This window comes from Babylonia areolata, chromosome 12 (assembly GCF_041734735.1).
Source record: "Babylonia areolata isolate BAREFJ2019XMU chromosome 12, ASM4173473v1, whole genome shotgun sequence".
Taxonomy (NCBI): Eukaryota; Metazoa; Mollusca; class Gastropoda; order Neogastropoda; family Buccinidae; genus Babylonia; species Babylonia areolata.
In genome coordinates, this window is record NC_134887.1 from 19,795,669 (window position 1) to 19,809,623 (window position 13,955).

The following is a 13,955-nucleotide window of genomic DNA, read 5'->3' on the forward strand; positions in this document are numbered from 1 at the left end:
AAGGAAGCCGTGGGTTGCTGGAGCACGATGACTGCTCTCATGGCCCAGCGGTTGTAGTTGGAAGGAATGCAGAGCAATAAGTTCCGACCGTAACCAATGAACTGCAGGAGCTGCCGGACTGGTGACAGGGTTCATCACCAAACCGTCTTAGGGGCTCCACTCCAGATTTTTGGGGTTTACTCCTTTAGCTTTTTACCTTTTTCAAGTCTATCCACGAGGCAATGGGGCCATTTTGCCACCTACTCAGCCTTCCCAGCCCCCCCCCCAACCCCCCTCCCAGTAATAAGAGTGACAACAACAATTGTTTGGCCTCAGAACCAGACTGAGCAAGTGCCTTCTGTGGACAGATTTCCACTGTATCCCTCCAACAACAGTGCCCCTTCATCTGCTGATGAAGTTAATGCAGTTGGTTTGTTTGTTTTTTTTCCACAAGGGAAGAAAATCGTTTCTGGATGTGATTTTTACAAAGCAGAGTTTGGTATGTCAAAAACAGTTGTTTTTTTTTTTCTTCTTTTAACACTGATACGAAATTGAATTTTGATTCATTTAATGTAAAAAAACAAAACAAGACAGAACACCTCCCTCCCGCCAAAAAAGGAAAACAAACCAAAACAATCAAAACACTGTACTTAACAGAAAAAAAAAAATCAAAAACACAATAGAAGAGAGTATCATGAATTAGTCTGCCTTATAATTGTAACAGTTATTTATTGTTTTGTGGCCTACTACAGTACAATACAGTACAGTGCGATACAACAGAAATAGAAGAGATTTATTAATTTTACTACTACTATTATTCATATTGAAAAAAAAGGGTATTGTTGCTTTGGAACTCCTTATCATGTTTTGTGTTTGTGTGTGTGGGTTGTTGTTGTTTTTTCCAGCAGTCCTGATATGGCCCAGTTTGGTCAGCTGGACAATAAACAACAATGTCAAATGTCGAATCATTAATGTCATATAACATCACTGATTATTCTCATACCTATGGTCAAAGCACATGTTGAACAATGTCACCATTTATTTTATCAGCAGTACGCAGTGGCGCTTCATCATAGTTCCTGTCTGTCTGTCTGTTTTGCAGACCCTATGTGGTTGGCCAGACTCTAAGCAATGTTGAATGTCATCATAATTATTGTCTGTCGGTGGATTTTTGTTGATGCAGAGAGAATTTTTCATGCTTTGAATGATGACTTCCTTTTTATGAAAAAAGAAAGAAAGAAAAAAGGTTGTTAATAGCTGGCATTAACAGAGAACTGTCATCACGCACGTTTCTTCTTTCCTTTGCCTTTGTCATGTAGAAACGGTGCTGAGAGCTCAAGAAGACAAGGTGCTGGTTTTGAGCTCTTTCTTTTCTTTTCTTTTCTTTTTTTTTTTTCCATCATCACAAAAAAAAGTGTTCCTTCTTATTGATTGTTATAGACCGATCTCCATACATGTGCATTTCATTTTGTGATTTCTTCTTGATTGTTTGCGTGTGTTCTGAAGCCAGGGAACTCTGTGAGCAATCATCCCCTTCCTCCCCTCTTCCCCTATGCCCCACACCCTCCACCCCAACCCCGCCCTTCCTCCCCCTCCACAAAAAAAAAGAAAAAAAAAAAGAATTCTTGAGAAGTTCTACAATTTATGTCTACAATTTATGCCTCCAAACCTAAAGTGTTCTGCTTCTGTCTGCAGTTTGTTGAATGAAACTGTTGTCATCATGTGTTCTTTTTTTCTTTTTTTTTTCTTTTTTTGGCACACCATGACCCTTTGTGTTTTTAATTAAACATTGTCCGTGATTAATTAATCAGGCACTTTTCATTATTAGATAAAAAAAAAAAAAAAAAAAAAAAATTAGAAAATCATCATCAGGTGTGAGCAGAAATTGTGTTCACATTCAGAATATTCATGCGGGTCATAGTTTACTTTCAGTCAAAGGACAACTGCTAACTGAAGTGTTCCTTAACCCTCTCTCCCCCTCCCCACCTTTTCTTTTTCCTCCTCCTTTCTTTCTATTTTCAAGCCATCATTGTTCAGACTTTTGTATCTGTTCAGAACTGTTCTTTCTTCTCAGGAGTCTATTGACTCTGCTCCTATCTGTCTCACTGTTACTTCTTGATTAGTTTCAGTCATTTGCCTTCTACTTACCTTTCATTTTCGGATATTTTAACATATTTGCTTGTTTCTTTTTTTTTTTTTTTAAGTATTTCGTTCCTTTTTTTATATTTGTAAAAAAAAAAAAGAAAAAAAAAGAAAAAAAGTTATTAACATTGGGTGGGTTCTCAAGGCCTGACTAGTGCATTGGGATCATACCTAGGTCAGGCATGCGTTTAAAACATTTTTGTAAACAGATGTGATGTCACACACAAACACACACACACACACACACACACACAGGTAACACACAGGTAACACACATGCACAGGTATATATGGATCAGTCTGCACGTGGTGACACTTTGAAATGGAAACTGTGACCTTGGTACCTTCAGAGTCCCTTCTCTGAATTCGTTATCTTGCCACCTGCTTCGCTTTCTGTCTTACGTGATTCTCTCCGCCTGTCATCAAAAATAGTGCTTGCCCATTATTTCTTCAATCATCAGCCCTAGGGTTGTGCATTTTTGACACGCTGTTGTTGTTGTTTTTTTGTTTTGTTTTTTTATTACTTGGGGTGAGAAAAGGATGGGATGGTTAACATCAAAGGGAAAGACCAACTTTGTGAGTTTGGTGGGCCCAAGGAAGGTAGTTTTTTTGTGGTTTTTTACATTAACTTTTATGAATCTTTTTTTTTTCTGTTTTCTTCTCATCTTAGGTTGTGTGTCGGATATTTTCCATCATTGAGGCCTCTGTAGGGGACTGTTTAATCATCACTGTGCACTTGAGCTTTAGACATTTGTATTTTTTCTGTAATAAACTGTGTGAAGGAAATTTTGCAAAATAAAATTATTGGTAATGTTGCAAAGAAATCTTGCTAAACCAAGCTGGGTATTGGTGATATTACCCAGAAATTATGTTAAATTAAAATGGTTACAAGCAATATTGATTGAGTAATATTACTGGATAGCATGATGCATTGCCTCATGCAGATTTTTGTAAATATGAATGAAAGTGTGATATTTTGATTATATGGCATATATTTTTCATATTTAGGTTTTCCATTGAATGCTTTGATGTGAACAAATTTGGGATCAAGAGGAATTGTGCAAATCAACTCTGGTCTAGAAGAATCTCTTTCTCATTTTGTGTCTTTCTTTTTATGACTGCTGCAGTTTGAATATGATTATAATATCTGGTATAGAGTTAATCTTCATAGGCATTGACACTTGGGATGTTCTTCTCCTTGTTTGATTATCTTTCAGTTGATTGATTTGACAGCTGAGTATGAGTACTATGATTGAAATTTTATTTTTTCCTTTTTTCACAATTTTTTTTTTCACTCTTTTTATCTTCTTGTTATCAAGGCAGACACGACTTTAGTGTTCACCTTTCAGTTTGTGACTTTGCTGATTGTGTTGTGGTTGGGCAGTCCTGATAAGGCTTTATGCGTTCAGCTGGTCCATAAGCAACATTATATGTAAAAAAAAATAAAATGTGTTAAAGGTAGCACAGTTCCTTGTCCTAAATATGTGTTTATTGGCTGATGACTGAGAGAGAGTGTGTGTGAGAAAGTGTCAAAATCTAGTACTGGTCTTTTAGGGCTGTTTTTGTTTCTTTTTGTATTCTTTCTTTCCATGTCTGTATCAGTTTTTGAGTGATGTCTGTCCGTCTCCATTTATTTTTCATTCACTCAATGGATTGATGTGAGTGGTATCATAGGTCCTGAAATTGGAATATGTGTCAAATACTTAAGGAAAAAATAATTTCTGTTCACACTCAGGATTGCCGTGAGTATTTTCACCAGTCTTCAGTTCTCAGATGCAGTAAACTGAACAGTGGGGTACTGGGGGAAAGCAGTGCATGTAAAGACCTCGTCCTTCCAATAATTACTGCATGTGACATTGTGCACTCTGATAAATGAAGTGAATACATATGTAACCGACCAGGCGTGTTACATTGGTAAATCATTGAATGCGTAAATAAATGGATCCACAAATGAGTGGTGAATTTTAAACTGGCAAATGAATGAACACAGATATGTATATATGCACTTGATGCATGATATGTTTGAAAACAAGTGAATACTTCAGTATTTAAAGGGCATCAGATTGGTAAATAAGTGAGTACATTTATGATTGAGGAAGCATCTCCAGATTATTTACATTTGTATTAATCCACAATGCCATCACTATCAGTGCCTTTAAGAATTGTATACATTGTGTTACAATTAAGTGGTTTATTCAAAAACCAAAAGAAAACTTTCACATGTGCAAGTGCACATACACAGACGGACACAACACACACACACACACACACACACAGAATGTACATCATTCTGTAAGCAACCACCAGCTGTGAGCTTTTACGTCTGTATATCGAACATGACCTGTCAAATCACGCATGTATATTTATTGTTACAATGCGTAAAGGAAATTTACAAGTTTTGTTGAAATGACTCCTCCTTCCCTCTTCTGCCCAGTCACACACTTTAAATGTTTTTCAACCAGTAGGAAAAAAAAAACCGGCTTATTTTCCCTTCAGCCAACTCAGTAGGTTCAAAGTTGAATGAAACTTGATACAGTAAGGGGTATCCTAGTGTTATGGTTAGCAGATATCTGTTGTGTATAGCTGGTCCTGTTTTGATTTTGTGCATTGCCAGTCTGGCGGCTAACTAATGGCTTGATTGGGTGCTTGGGAATAGTGGTGTTTTGAATTTTTTTGTTGATGTACTCAGCTTATGTTTGGTTGTCAGCTTGTGACGTGTTGCATCATGTGGTGTTTCAGGTCTTGTGTCACAAGAAATGTTCACATGTGAAATTCAGACTGCCTTTGTGTTCTCTTTCTTTCTCATTGCTTTGTATCGAAAACATAAGTATTTGTTCTCCATTACAGAATCTGTTTCTTGCTTGTGAAAAAAAAGAGATGAGCTGTATTTGTTGGATGCATTTTAACTGGTTTTGGTATGTATATAGATTGAAACAAACTTGTATGAGGTTACACACACACACACACACACACATATATATATATATATATTACTAACATTCCTTCAACCTGTTCACTGCATTCAGGGCTCTAAAATTGGAAAAGAAAATGAGAAAAAATTATTTGTGCTTGTATCAGAATGGATATATACACTTTCCAGTTCGTCAGTGCAATGCTCATTCTAGCATGAGAAGACTTCTTTTTCTTTCATACTTTAAAATTCTTTTTATTCTACATTGCTTTTTCTGACAATTTTGTTGATGGAGAAAAATTAAAATCATTTTAAACATCAGAACTACAGCATTTTTGAGTCTTTAACTATGGTTGTGAATGCTTCCTGTCATTGTAATTGATGTTATTTGTATTGCACCTATCTTCAGAGACCAAACCCTAAGCACTTTACAAACACAGAATAATTTGAACAGGCTGTGTTCTTGGGTAGAGCTGATTGACAGCTGTCTTTAGATGCTCATCATCCATTTCTTGTGTCATTCAGCCAGGCTTTCAGTCATGCTTTACACATGCGCATATCATGTATATTAAAAAAAAAAAAAAAAGAAAAAAAAAGAAAGGAAAACAGCCCCAAACTTCCTGTTCAGTTACAATAAACAACATACCAAAGGGAAGTCCATTGTAAAGAAGAATGAACCTTTTCAACTGTTTTTAATCTCTTTGGTTTTATTTGAATTTAAGCGAGTTTACTGAGTGCTGGGATAATGTTAATTGATGTGCATTTCTGGCTCAGTACTATTTTGCCAGTAAGGCTTCTCAGTCTTGGTGCTTCTAAGACTTTATTCCAAATCATGGGTTTTTTCTGTTTTGTTTTCGGTTTTACATTTTCTTTTCTTCCTCTTTTTGTGTTTTTCATTAAAAAAAAGTTTCTCACTGGTTTTTGGCATCAAATCTTTTCTAAAGAGGACACTACCTGTGGGTTGGTAACTCTTGGAATCAGGAGCTGAAACTGTGTTGTTGTTTTTTTCTATTATTGTTATTTTTCAGTGGTTTTGTTTATTTGTGTGTGTGTGTGTGTGTGCAGATGTTTCCAGCAGACTCAAGATTGACTGTTGTTTTTGGTTTTTCCTCCCCGACCCCTCTGTTCCCATCCTCCCCACTATCCATCTTCTCTGTAACTTGTGGAAGTGCCTCACACCCTCTTACCCCTATTATCTGGATGGTTTATATCACCTGTGAAACTTGTGATTGACCGTATCCATCCAGATGATTTTCTTTGACATGTTGTATACCTGTTTCAGTGTTCATATTCATCAGATACCATGTCCACAACTGCCCATTTGGAAGTATAAATATTTTTTTTTACTTATACAGTGTTTGTTTCTGTACCAGCTGAACTTTTGGGTGTTTTATTTATATGTTTATTTCATATGAAGTAGACCTTCTCAATAAATGTACCTATATTAGAATTACAGCTGAAATTTTCCCTAGTGGAGAAAAAGAAAGAAAAAGATTTGTTATTCTGTCACCATATTGCAGCGTTGTATACAGTAATGATTTGATTGATATGGATACTTCCGTAGTGCCAGTCCTGTGTTACAGACCAAGCTCTGAACGCTTTTCAGTCATTTGCACAACAGGCTGCTTGTCAAGTTAGAAATGACTCAGAGCTGCCTTTTGGCACTCATTATTTGTTCCCTGCGCCATTCAGTCGGGCATCAGTCAAGTATGTGCACGTGCACACACACACACACACGCATATTAGAATGGATTTTTCTACAAAATTTTGCCGCTGCTGGCACGTGTTTTTCTAGTTCTCTCGTCATGTTCTTTCACCTATGTTGTGGAACTGCTGTCTCTCACAGTGTTTTTGATTGGAATCGGTTCTCCCATCAGGGAGAGAGAAACCATTGCTTCGTATTTAATTACTGGACGGAGATCAGGTATCACGAGGATCCTTTCTTTCCAGTTTGAGCCTATATGCATTTTAACTGCATTGTTTTGTTGGTTTTTGTCTACAAAGGAGACAAAACACAAAATTCACTTGAAATAAAACATCTGCCAGTTTTATTTCACACTCTGGCCTTTAATGCTTTAACTTAGACATTGGTACACAGATAGTTGTAGACAGATGTACAAGAGTGCATGTATATATGTATACCATTGCACTTGGGTTGCATGTCCACTACTTGTCTTCAGGTGGTCGGTCCTATAGTTGATAGGAGGGAGGAAGGTAGCAGAACAGTTAACACACTTATCTGCCATTCCAGTGTTGTGGGGGTCTGGGTTCGATTCCCACTCTCACCCATTCTCCCAAGTTTGACTGGAAAATCAAACTGAGCATCTAGTCATCGGATGAGACCACCAAGCGAGGTCCTGTGTGCAGCACGCACTTGAATGCACAGTAAAAGAACCCATGGCAACCCAGGTGTTGTTTTCTGGCAAAATTCTGTTGAAGAAATCCACTTGGATAGGTACACAAATATATCTGCATGCACTCAAGGCCTGACTAGCACATTGGGTTGTGCTGTTGTCAGGCATGTGCTTAGCAGATCTGGTGTGGCATACAATTACGGATTTGTCTGAACACAATCACACCTCCTTGAGAAATTGAAACTACCGTTGATCGGGTTTTTTGTATATGTTTTTTTGTTGTGTTTTTTTTCATACAGAGGTACTTTAGTCAGATGTATGAATGTTCTATTTTATTGTTTGGAATATTTTTGTCTGCTTATCAGGTGTCGCTTGTTTAAGTGACAGTATTCCGTTTCGTATGCTGGATGTATCAAGTTTATAGGACACAGCATTCATTTTGCCTGAAACAGGCTTCAGTGTCAGCCAGTTTATATCGTTCTACAGGTTAACGGACTAGAAAAAATTAACAACAAAAAAAAAAAAATGTTTTTCAATGGATGTTCAGGAAGTTGATTTATTGGTTTTGATTCTGTTTCATGTGTTCAGTTTTGGAGATGCTGATCAGATTTATTTAGTATGATATAGTGATGATGTGGTGTGTGATCAAAGTTCAGTCATGATCAATAAGAACAGTGTATACAATAAAGTCTGGCTTTTTTTTCTATTCTTTTTTGCCTGTTCCTTGAAAAGAATTGAATATTTTATTGTCAGAAGTCACTGGTTGGAATTTCTGCTCAATGCTGGGATTGTGTCCGTGTATAGTTTTGTTTGTTGCATTTTAATCAGTAGACTGCTGTTGTCTGTCTTTCTTTGAAACTGCAAAGACAAAAATGTTACGATTCGGTGATCTGGTCGGTGCTTGTTTCAGGCATGTATTAAGTTGCTAGTGGAGGATGAAGTTACTGGTGATGAACCTCACTGGATCATTTACACACTAGTTTCTTTGGTACTGCTTTTGTCGTTGTTGTTAAAATGGTGGATATTGCAGAATGTATGTTTTTATGTACGTAGCCTTAAGTGTTACTGATCTTCTTGCTAAAACAAAACAAAACGGAAATGATATATATATATATATATATATATATACACACACAAACATTTTTTATTGTTGTTGTGTTGTGCAGCCTTAAGTGCATTAATTAAGAGAAGTATAGATAAACTATATAGAGGGAGTGTACCCTGTACTGATTTTTTTTTATGACCTTATCAGTATCTTCAATCCAGCCATGTATTCACTCAAACCTTTCATTCCATTGGAAATGTCCTTTAAAAAAAAGAAAAAAAAGTGCATTTCATGTGTTACTAAGTGGTTTCTTTCAAAGCTGTGCCATTTATAGCTAAAAAGAAGAGAAAAAAGCTGCTGCTCTGTTGTTTGTGATTATGTGGCTGAACTGAGAAGCTAAATGCTGATCAGAAACATTTGATTCTGCTGTCCTTTCTGAACTGACTGTTTCTCTCCATCTGTCCAGTTAGATAACCCTGTATTTGTGTTTTTAAAATCGTATTTTTTTCCCCAGTCAGCTTGATACAGTCAAAAGTTTAATGAATATCTATCATAATTTATATCAGGTTAAAGGAGCCTAAGGTTACAAACTGAAGTGTGAATACTTATAAACCCGTGTGTAAGACTGTCTAGTCTATGAATTTGAGTGTGTGTGTGTTTTTTTTAATTTAAAATTTTTTTTTTCCTGTATTTAATACAGTGTGCTGGTGAATGGCTTCTGTTTTCCATGGCGATTTGGTTTGAATGTTGCTCGATGTGTGTGTTCTGTTTCTCATATACATGATGGTAATGGAGACGTGGTTGCAAAAAAAAAAAAAAAAAAAGAAAAAAAAAAAGATCAAATTCATTTCCTTGTATGTTTGCTGGGCAGGTCTGTGTTTGCTACACTTCTCATTTCATGCTAGTTGTACCAAAGTGATGTCCCCCCCCCACCTTTGTTTTATTTATATATTTATCCCTGATGCAAACAACTTCCTACTGCTTCTAAATCATAGACGCCCTCCCCCCCCCCTCCTCCTGAAACTTAGTCATATGCTTTGACAACTTACTGGAGAATCGTGCTAGTTTTCATTTTACTTTTTTTTTTTTTTTTTTTTTTAAAAGAACTGTATCAGTAAAAAGAATGATTTAATGTCATGTAATCTGTTGAAACTTATTAGAAAAAAAAGAAAAAAAAAAAAAAAAAAGCCACCTAAATATGTGTGTGTGCAAAGTGTGTGTTTTGATGTAGCTTTTGAAGTGTTGTCTCAGTTGTGCTTCCACTGCCCAGTGTTCTGTTTGCTAATTGAAATCCTCTTTTGATTGGTGAGATCCTGGCTCCTTCATGTTCCTCTCACTCCCACCCTCCCATTTCTCTGATCACCCTCCTCCTCCTCTTCCCCCACCTCCTCCTTCACCACCCCAACCTCCTCCCATCCCCATTTCCATATCTCCAACCTTCCAGCAGCTTTCAGTTAATTGTGCGAGTTTCTTGGTACATGCTGTAAACCATATCAAAATATTTGTACATCTACTGTTCGTTTTCTTTTTTTTCTTTTTTTTAACCATGCTCACCTTCTTTGGATCACACAAATATACACTTTTCTGTCTGTGCATTTATGCATGTCTGTCTCTTTCACTGCTACACACACACTCTCTGTCTCTCTCACACACACATGCATAAGTATTTATGCGCACACATGTACATACACGCATGCACACACACACTCCATTTGTATGGGCCAAAGGCCTAACAAATTAAACCATTTTGACTGAGGCACACACGCTCATGCAGGTGCATACTCAAGAACACAACACACAGACCAGGGATTCTTCTTTCAATGTATGTGTGTTTTGGCTTCCTTTGTATCCTACTCCTCTTTAATTGTTTTTCTTTTTAAAGAGCCTATGATGATTATATACATGAAAATGATTGGTACAGGACTTTGGTATAATTATTTTGATGCATATTTTTTAAAACTGTTTCTATGAGCCTGAGAATCACTAAGTGCATTTTGCTGTAGAATGAAATTTTGATTTGTGCCTTTTCACGCTTTTGTTTTCTTTTTCTTTTTTCTGTTTGCTCGATTTCTGACTGATGATGTGCAGATTTGTGATTGATTCTGGTATTATGTGTGTGTAGCTCTATTAAACAAAAAACCATTTATCATTAGGTGTGTGGGTCTCTGTCTTACAAATCAGTGGGGAGGAAATGTGTGTGTGTGTGTGTGTGTGTGTTCACAGAGACATGTTTGTGACTTATTCAGAGGCCCCTCGAATCCCCCCCCACTACCTCCCCCCCCACCCCCCAAAAAAAAAGAAAAAAGAGGGAGACCTGCAAAACAGCAATTTATGAAAAGGGGAAAAAAATTTATATATGAAAGCCTCGCAAAAATACACAAGTCCATACATTCAAACAACACTGCAGAATGGACAGTTAGTGCCTATCGCATCCCAGAGTTTACAATACATAATGGCCAGAGTATAACAGAACAGACAGTGTATTATAGAATGTTAAAAAGAGAGAAAAAAAGGTATCGACGCTTGCTGGGGGGGAACAAAGAAAAGTGAATGGACTGAGAAGACAAAGCAGACACCAGTCGGGATTGACAAAAAAAAGAAAAGAAAAAAAAAGCATAAACAAAAACCAACAATAGAATAAGGAATTTTCCAGCACAAAATTTCCAAAAAGGTGGAGATACTATTTTATATCACCGGCATCTCACGTGGAATATGTCACATCATTGTATTGACACCCACATGTAAAGAGATATCAGCACATGCATAATGCAAACTTTGACACCCGTTTCATTTTCTGTAAGAATGTTATCTGGGGTAAGATAATGACCCATATTCTTATTCTTATTATTTGCATCACACCTGCAAATTAAACAATGTGTGAATCTCATGCGCTTCAAATTCACTTCAGGAAAACGTGCCAACAATCAAATGAAATCATACAGAAGAAACGCCTTAAAAAATCAGATTAGACGTACCTGTCGTTAGCAGGGGAAAAACTGTTAATTCTTTTGGTAGCAGGATGTTGAAATATAATACTCATGTGTTGGCTTTTGATTTTTGAGCATATATAAATTGTTTTCAAGTGTATGTATGTATTTCATGGTAAAATGAGAATTATGATGAAACATGAAACGAAAGAATACAGGGTTTTGAGACAGAAAGATGCTTTTTGTCAGAGGTCGAGATGATAGATCTTTTTTTAAAAAAACCTGTTCTGTGGAATTGAAATCTCAGTTACCCCCACTGGTTCTCCTCCATACCCCCCCCCCCAACCTCACACACACACACACACCATAGCATACACCACAACAAATGCACACATACATACACATCAATGCTTCGCTCTTCTGTTCTTTCCTTTTCTTCAGTTTGTTTCTCTGAGGAGGAAGGCTGCAGAATGGAAAAGACGCGTTTGTGCCAATGCGGTTCCAAGTTTGACTGGAAAAATTATTTAAAAAAACAACCTGAGCACCAACTCATCTGGACGAGATGACAGACTGATGTCCAGTGTGCAGCACACATTTGTCGCACTGAAAAAAGAACCCATGGCAACGTGAGTGTTGTTGGCCTCTGGCAAGATACTGTGGAAGAAATCCACTGATAGGAACACAATCATAACTGCAAGCAGTCAAGGCCTGACATAGCGTGTTGGGTTAAGCTGCTGGTCAGGCACCTAGAAGATGTGATGTGGTGTATATGGATTTGGCCGAACGCAGTGACGCCTGCTTGAGAAACTGAAACTGTTTATTCATTTTCCTTCGTTTTCCTTTCATCTTTTTTTTTTCTACCCTTTCATGTTTTTTTCCCCCCACTAACGTAGTACAGCTGAGTTACCAGGGGAAAAAACACATAAAACCCCCACTGTTTAATGTCTGCCAACAAAGGAGAACAGCCATTACAAATTGCGGTCAACGAATGAATTATGGCAGCAGATTTTTGACAATGTGCGCAGCTTCGATTATGACATTCGACGGTGGAGGCTTGAATTGAAGGATCCTTGGGTCTCCATACCTTCTCAGTCTGAAACAGCCACATGATCGCATGGATTTCTTTGTTCTTCTTCTTATTAATTAATCAAAATCTATCATCAAAATAATTTATGTTCTAAAATGATGACGTCCACCCATAATTTTTTTTTTTTTCTTCTGAAATGATAACATCCACCCATACAATTACGGCAACTGTTATAAAGGCACTCAAGGCTAAACTAAAGCGTACACATATGATTATATACACGACTAAAGCGCATACATATAATTATCTACACTTGGCGGTCACTTGCACAATCACGCCGCCTCCACACACACGTAATTACAAGCGCACACTGACACACTGACACCCCCCCTACACACACACACGCACGCTTTAACCCCCCCCCCCTCCTCCGCCCGTCACACACACACACACACACACACACACACACACTGTAACACCCCCCCTCCCCCTACACACACACCTAGGGTCCGCCTTGTTGTTGATGACCAGCAGCGTGTTGCGCTGGCTCAGCACCTCCTGGTTGACGGACACCCCGTCCAGGTAGTCCTTGAGGAGCCGGCGCAGGTACCCGTTCTGCACGCCCAGCATCTGCTTCTCCTTCTCCAGGGCCATCTTGTCCAGCAGCACCTTGCTGTAGCGCTTCCAGAAGTTCTCCAGGCCAGTGTACTCATGCAGCACCTGTGCACACAGCAGTTACAGGTACACAGTTCTCCAGGCCATGTACTCATGCAGCACCTGTGCACACAGCAGTTACAGGTACACAGTTCACCAGGCCAGGGTACTCATGCAGCACCTGTGCACACAGCAGTTACAGGTACACAGTTCTCCAGGTCTGTGTACTCATGCACCACCATGTGGAGTGATGGCCTAGAGGTAATGCGTCCGCCTTGGAAGCCAGAGAATCTGAGCGCGCTGGTTCGAATCACGGCCAAGTCGCCGATATTTTCTCCCCATCCACTAGACCTTGAGTGGTGGTCTGGACGCTAGTCATTCGGATGAGACGATAAACCGAGGTCCCGTATGCAGCATGCACTTAGCGCACGTAAAAGAACCCACGGCAACAAAAGGGTTGTTCCTGGCAAAATTCTGCATAAAAATCCACTTCGATAGGAAAAACAAATAAAACTGCACGCAGGAAAAAAAATTAAAAAATGGGTGGCGCTCTCAGTGCAGCAACGCACTCTCCCTGGGGAGAGCAGCCCGAATTTCACACAGAGAAATCTGTTGTCATAAAAAGAAATACAAATACAATATAATACAAATACACCTGTGCACACAGCAGTTACAGGTACACAGTTCTTCAGGCATCATGTCGTCATGCAGCACCTGTGCACACAGCAGCTACAGGTACACAGTTCTTCAGGCATCATGTCGTCATGCAGCACCTGTGCACACAGCAGTTACAGGGACACAGTTCTTCAGGCATCATGTCGTCATGCAGCACCTGTGCACACAGCAGCTACAGGTACACAGTTCTTCAGGCATCATGTCGTCATGCAGCACCTGTGCACACAGCAGTTACAGGGACA

At 38.5% G+C, this 13,955-nt stretch overlaps 1 protein-coding gene across 1 annotated transcript in view; it reads right to left on the bottom strand.

Annotated features, from left to right (window-relative positions):
* Window positions 1-11,750: 11,750 nt before the first annotated feature.
* LOC143288090 (dynein regulatory complex subunit 2-like) overlaps window positions 11,751-13,955 on the bottom strand; it is an 11,389-nt gene continuing 9,184 nt past the window's right edge. The window contains exons 3-4 of the mRNA XM_076596369.1: window positions 12,887-13,104; window positions 11,751-12,450 (exon numbers count right to left, since the gene is read on the bottom strand). Of these exons, the coding sequence (XP_076452484.1) occupies window positions 12,351-12,450; window positions 12,887-13,104 (318 nt within the window). The 3' untranslated portion in view covers window positions 11,751-12,350. The remainder of the gene's footprint in view (window positions 12,451-12,886; window positions 13,105-13,955) is intronic.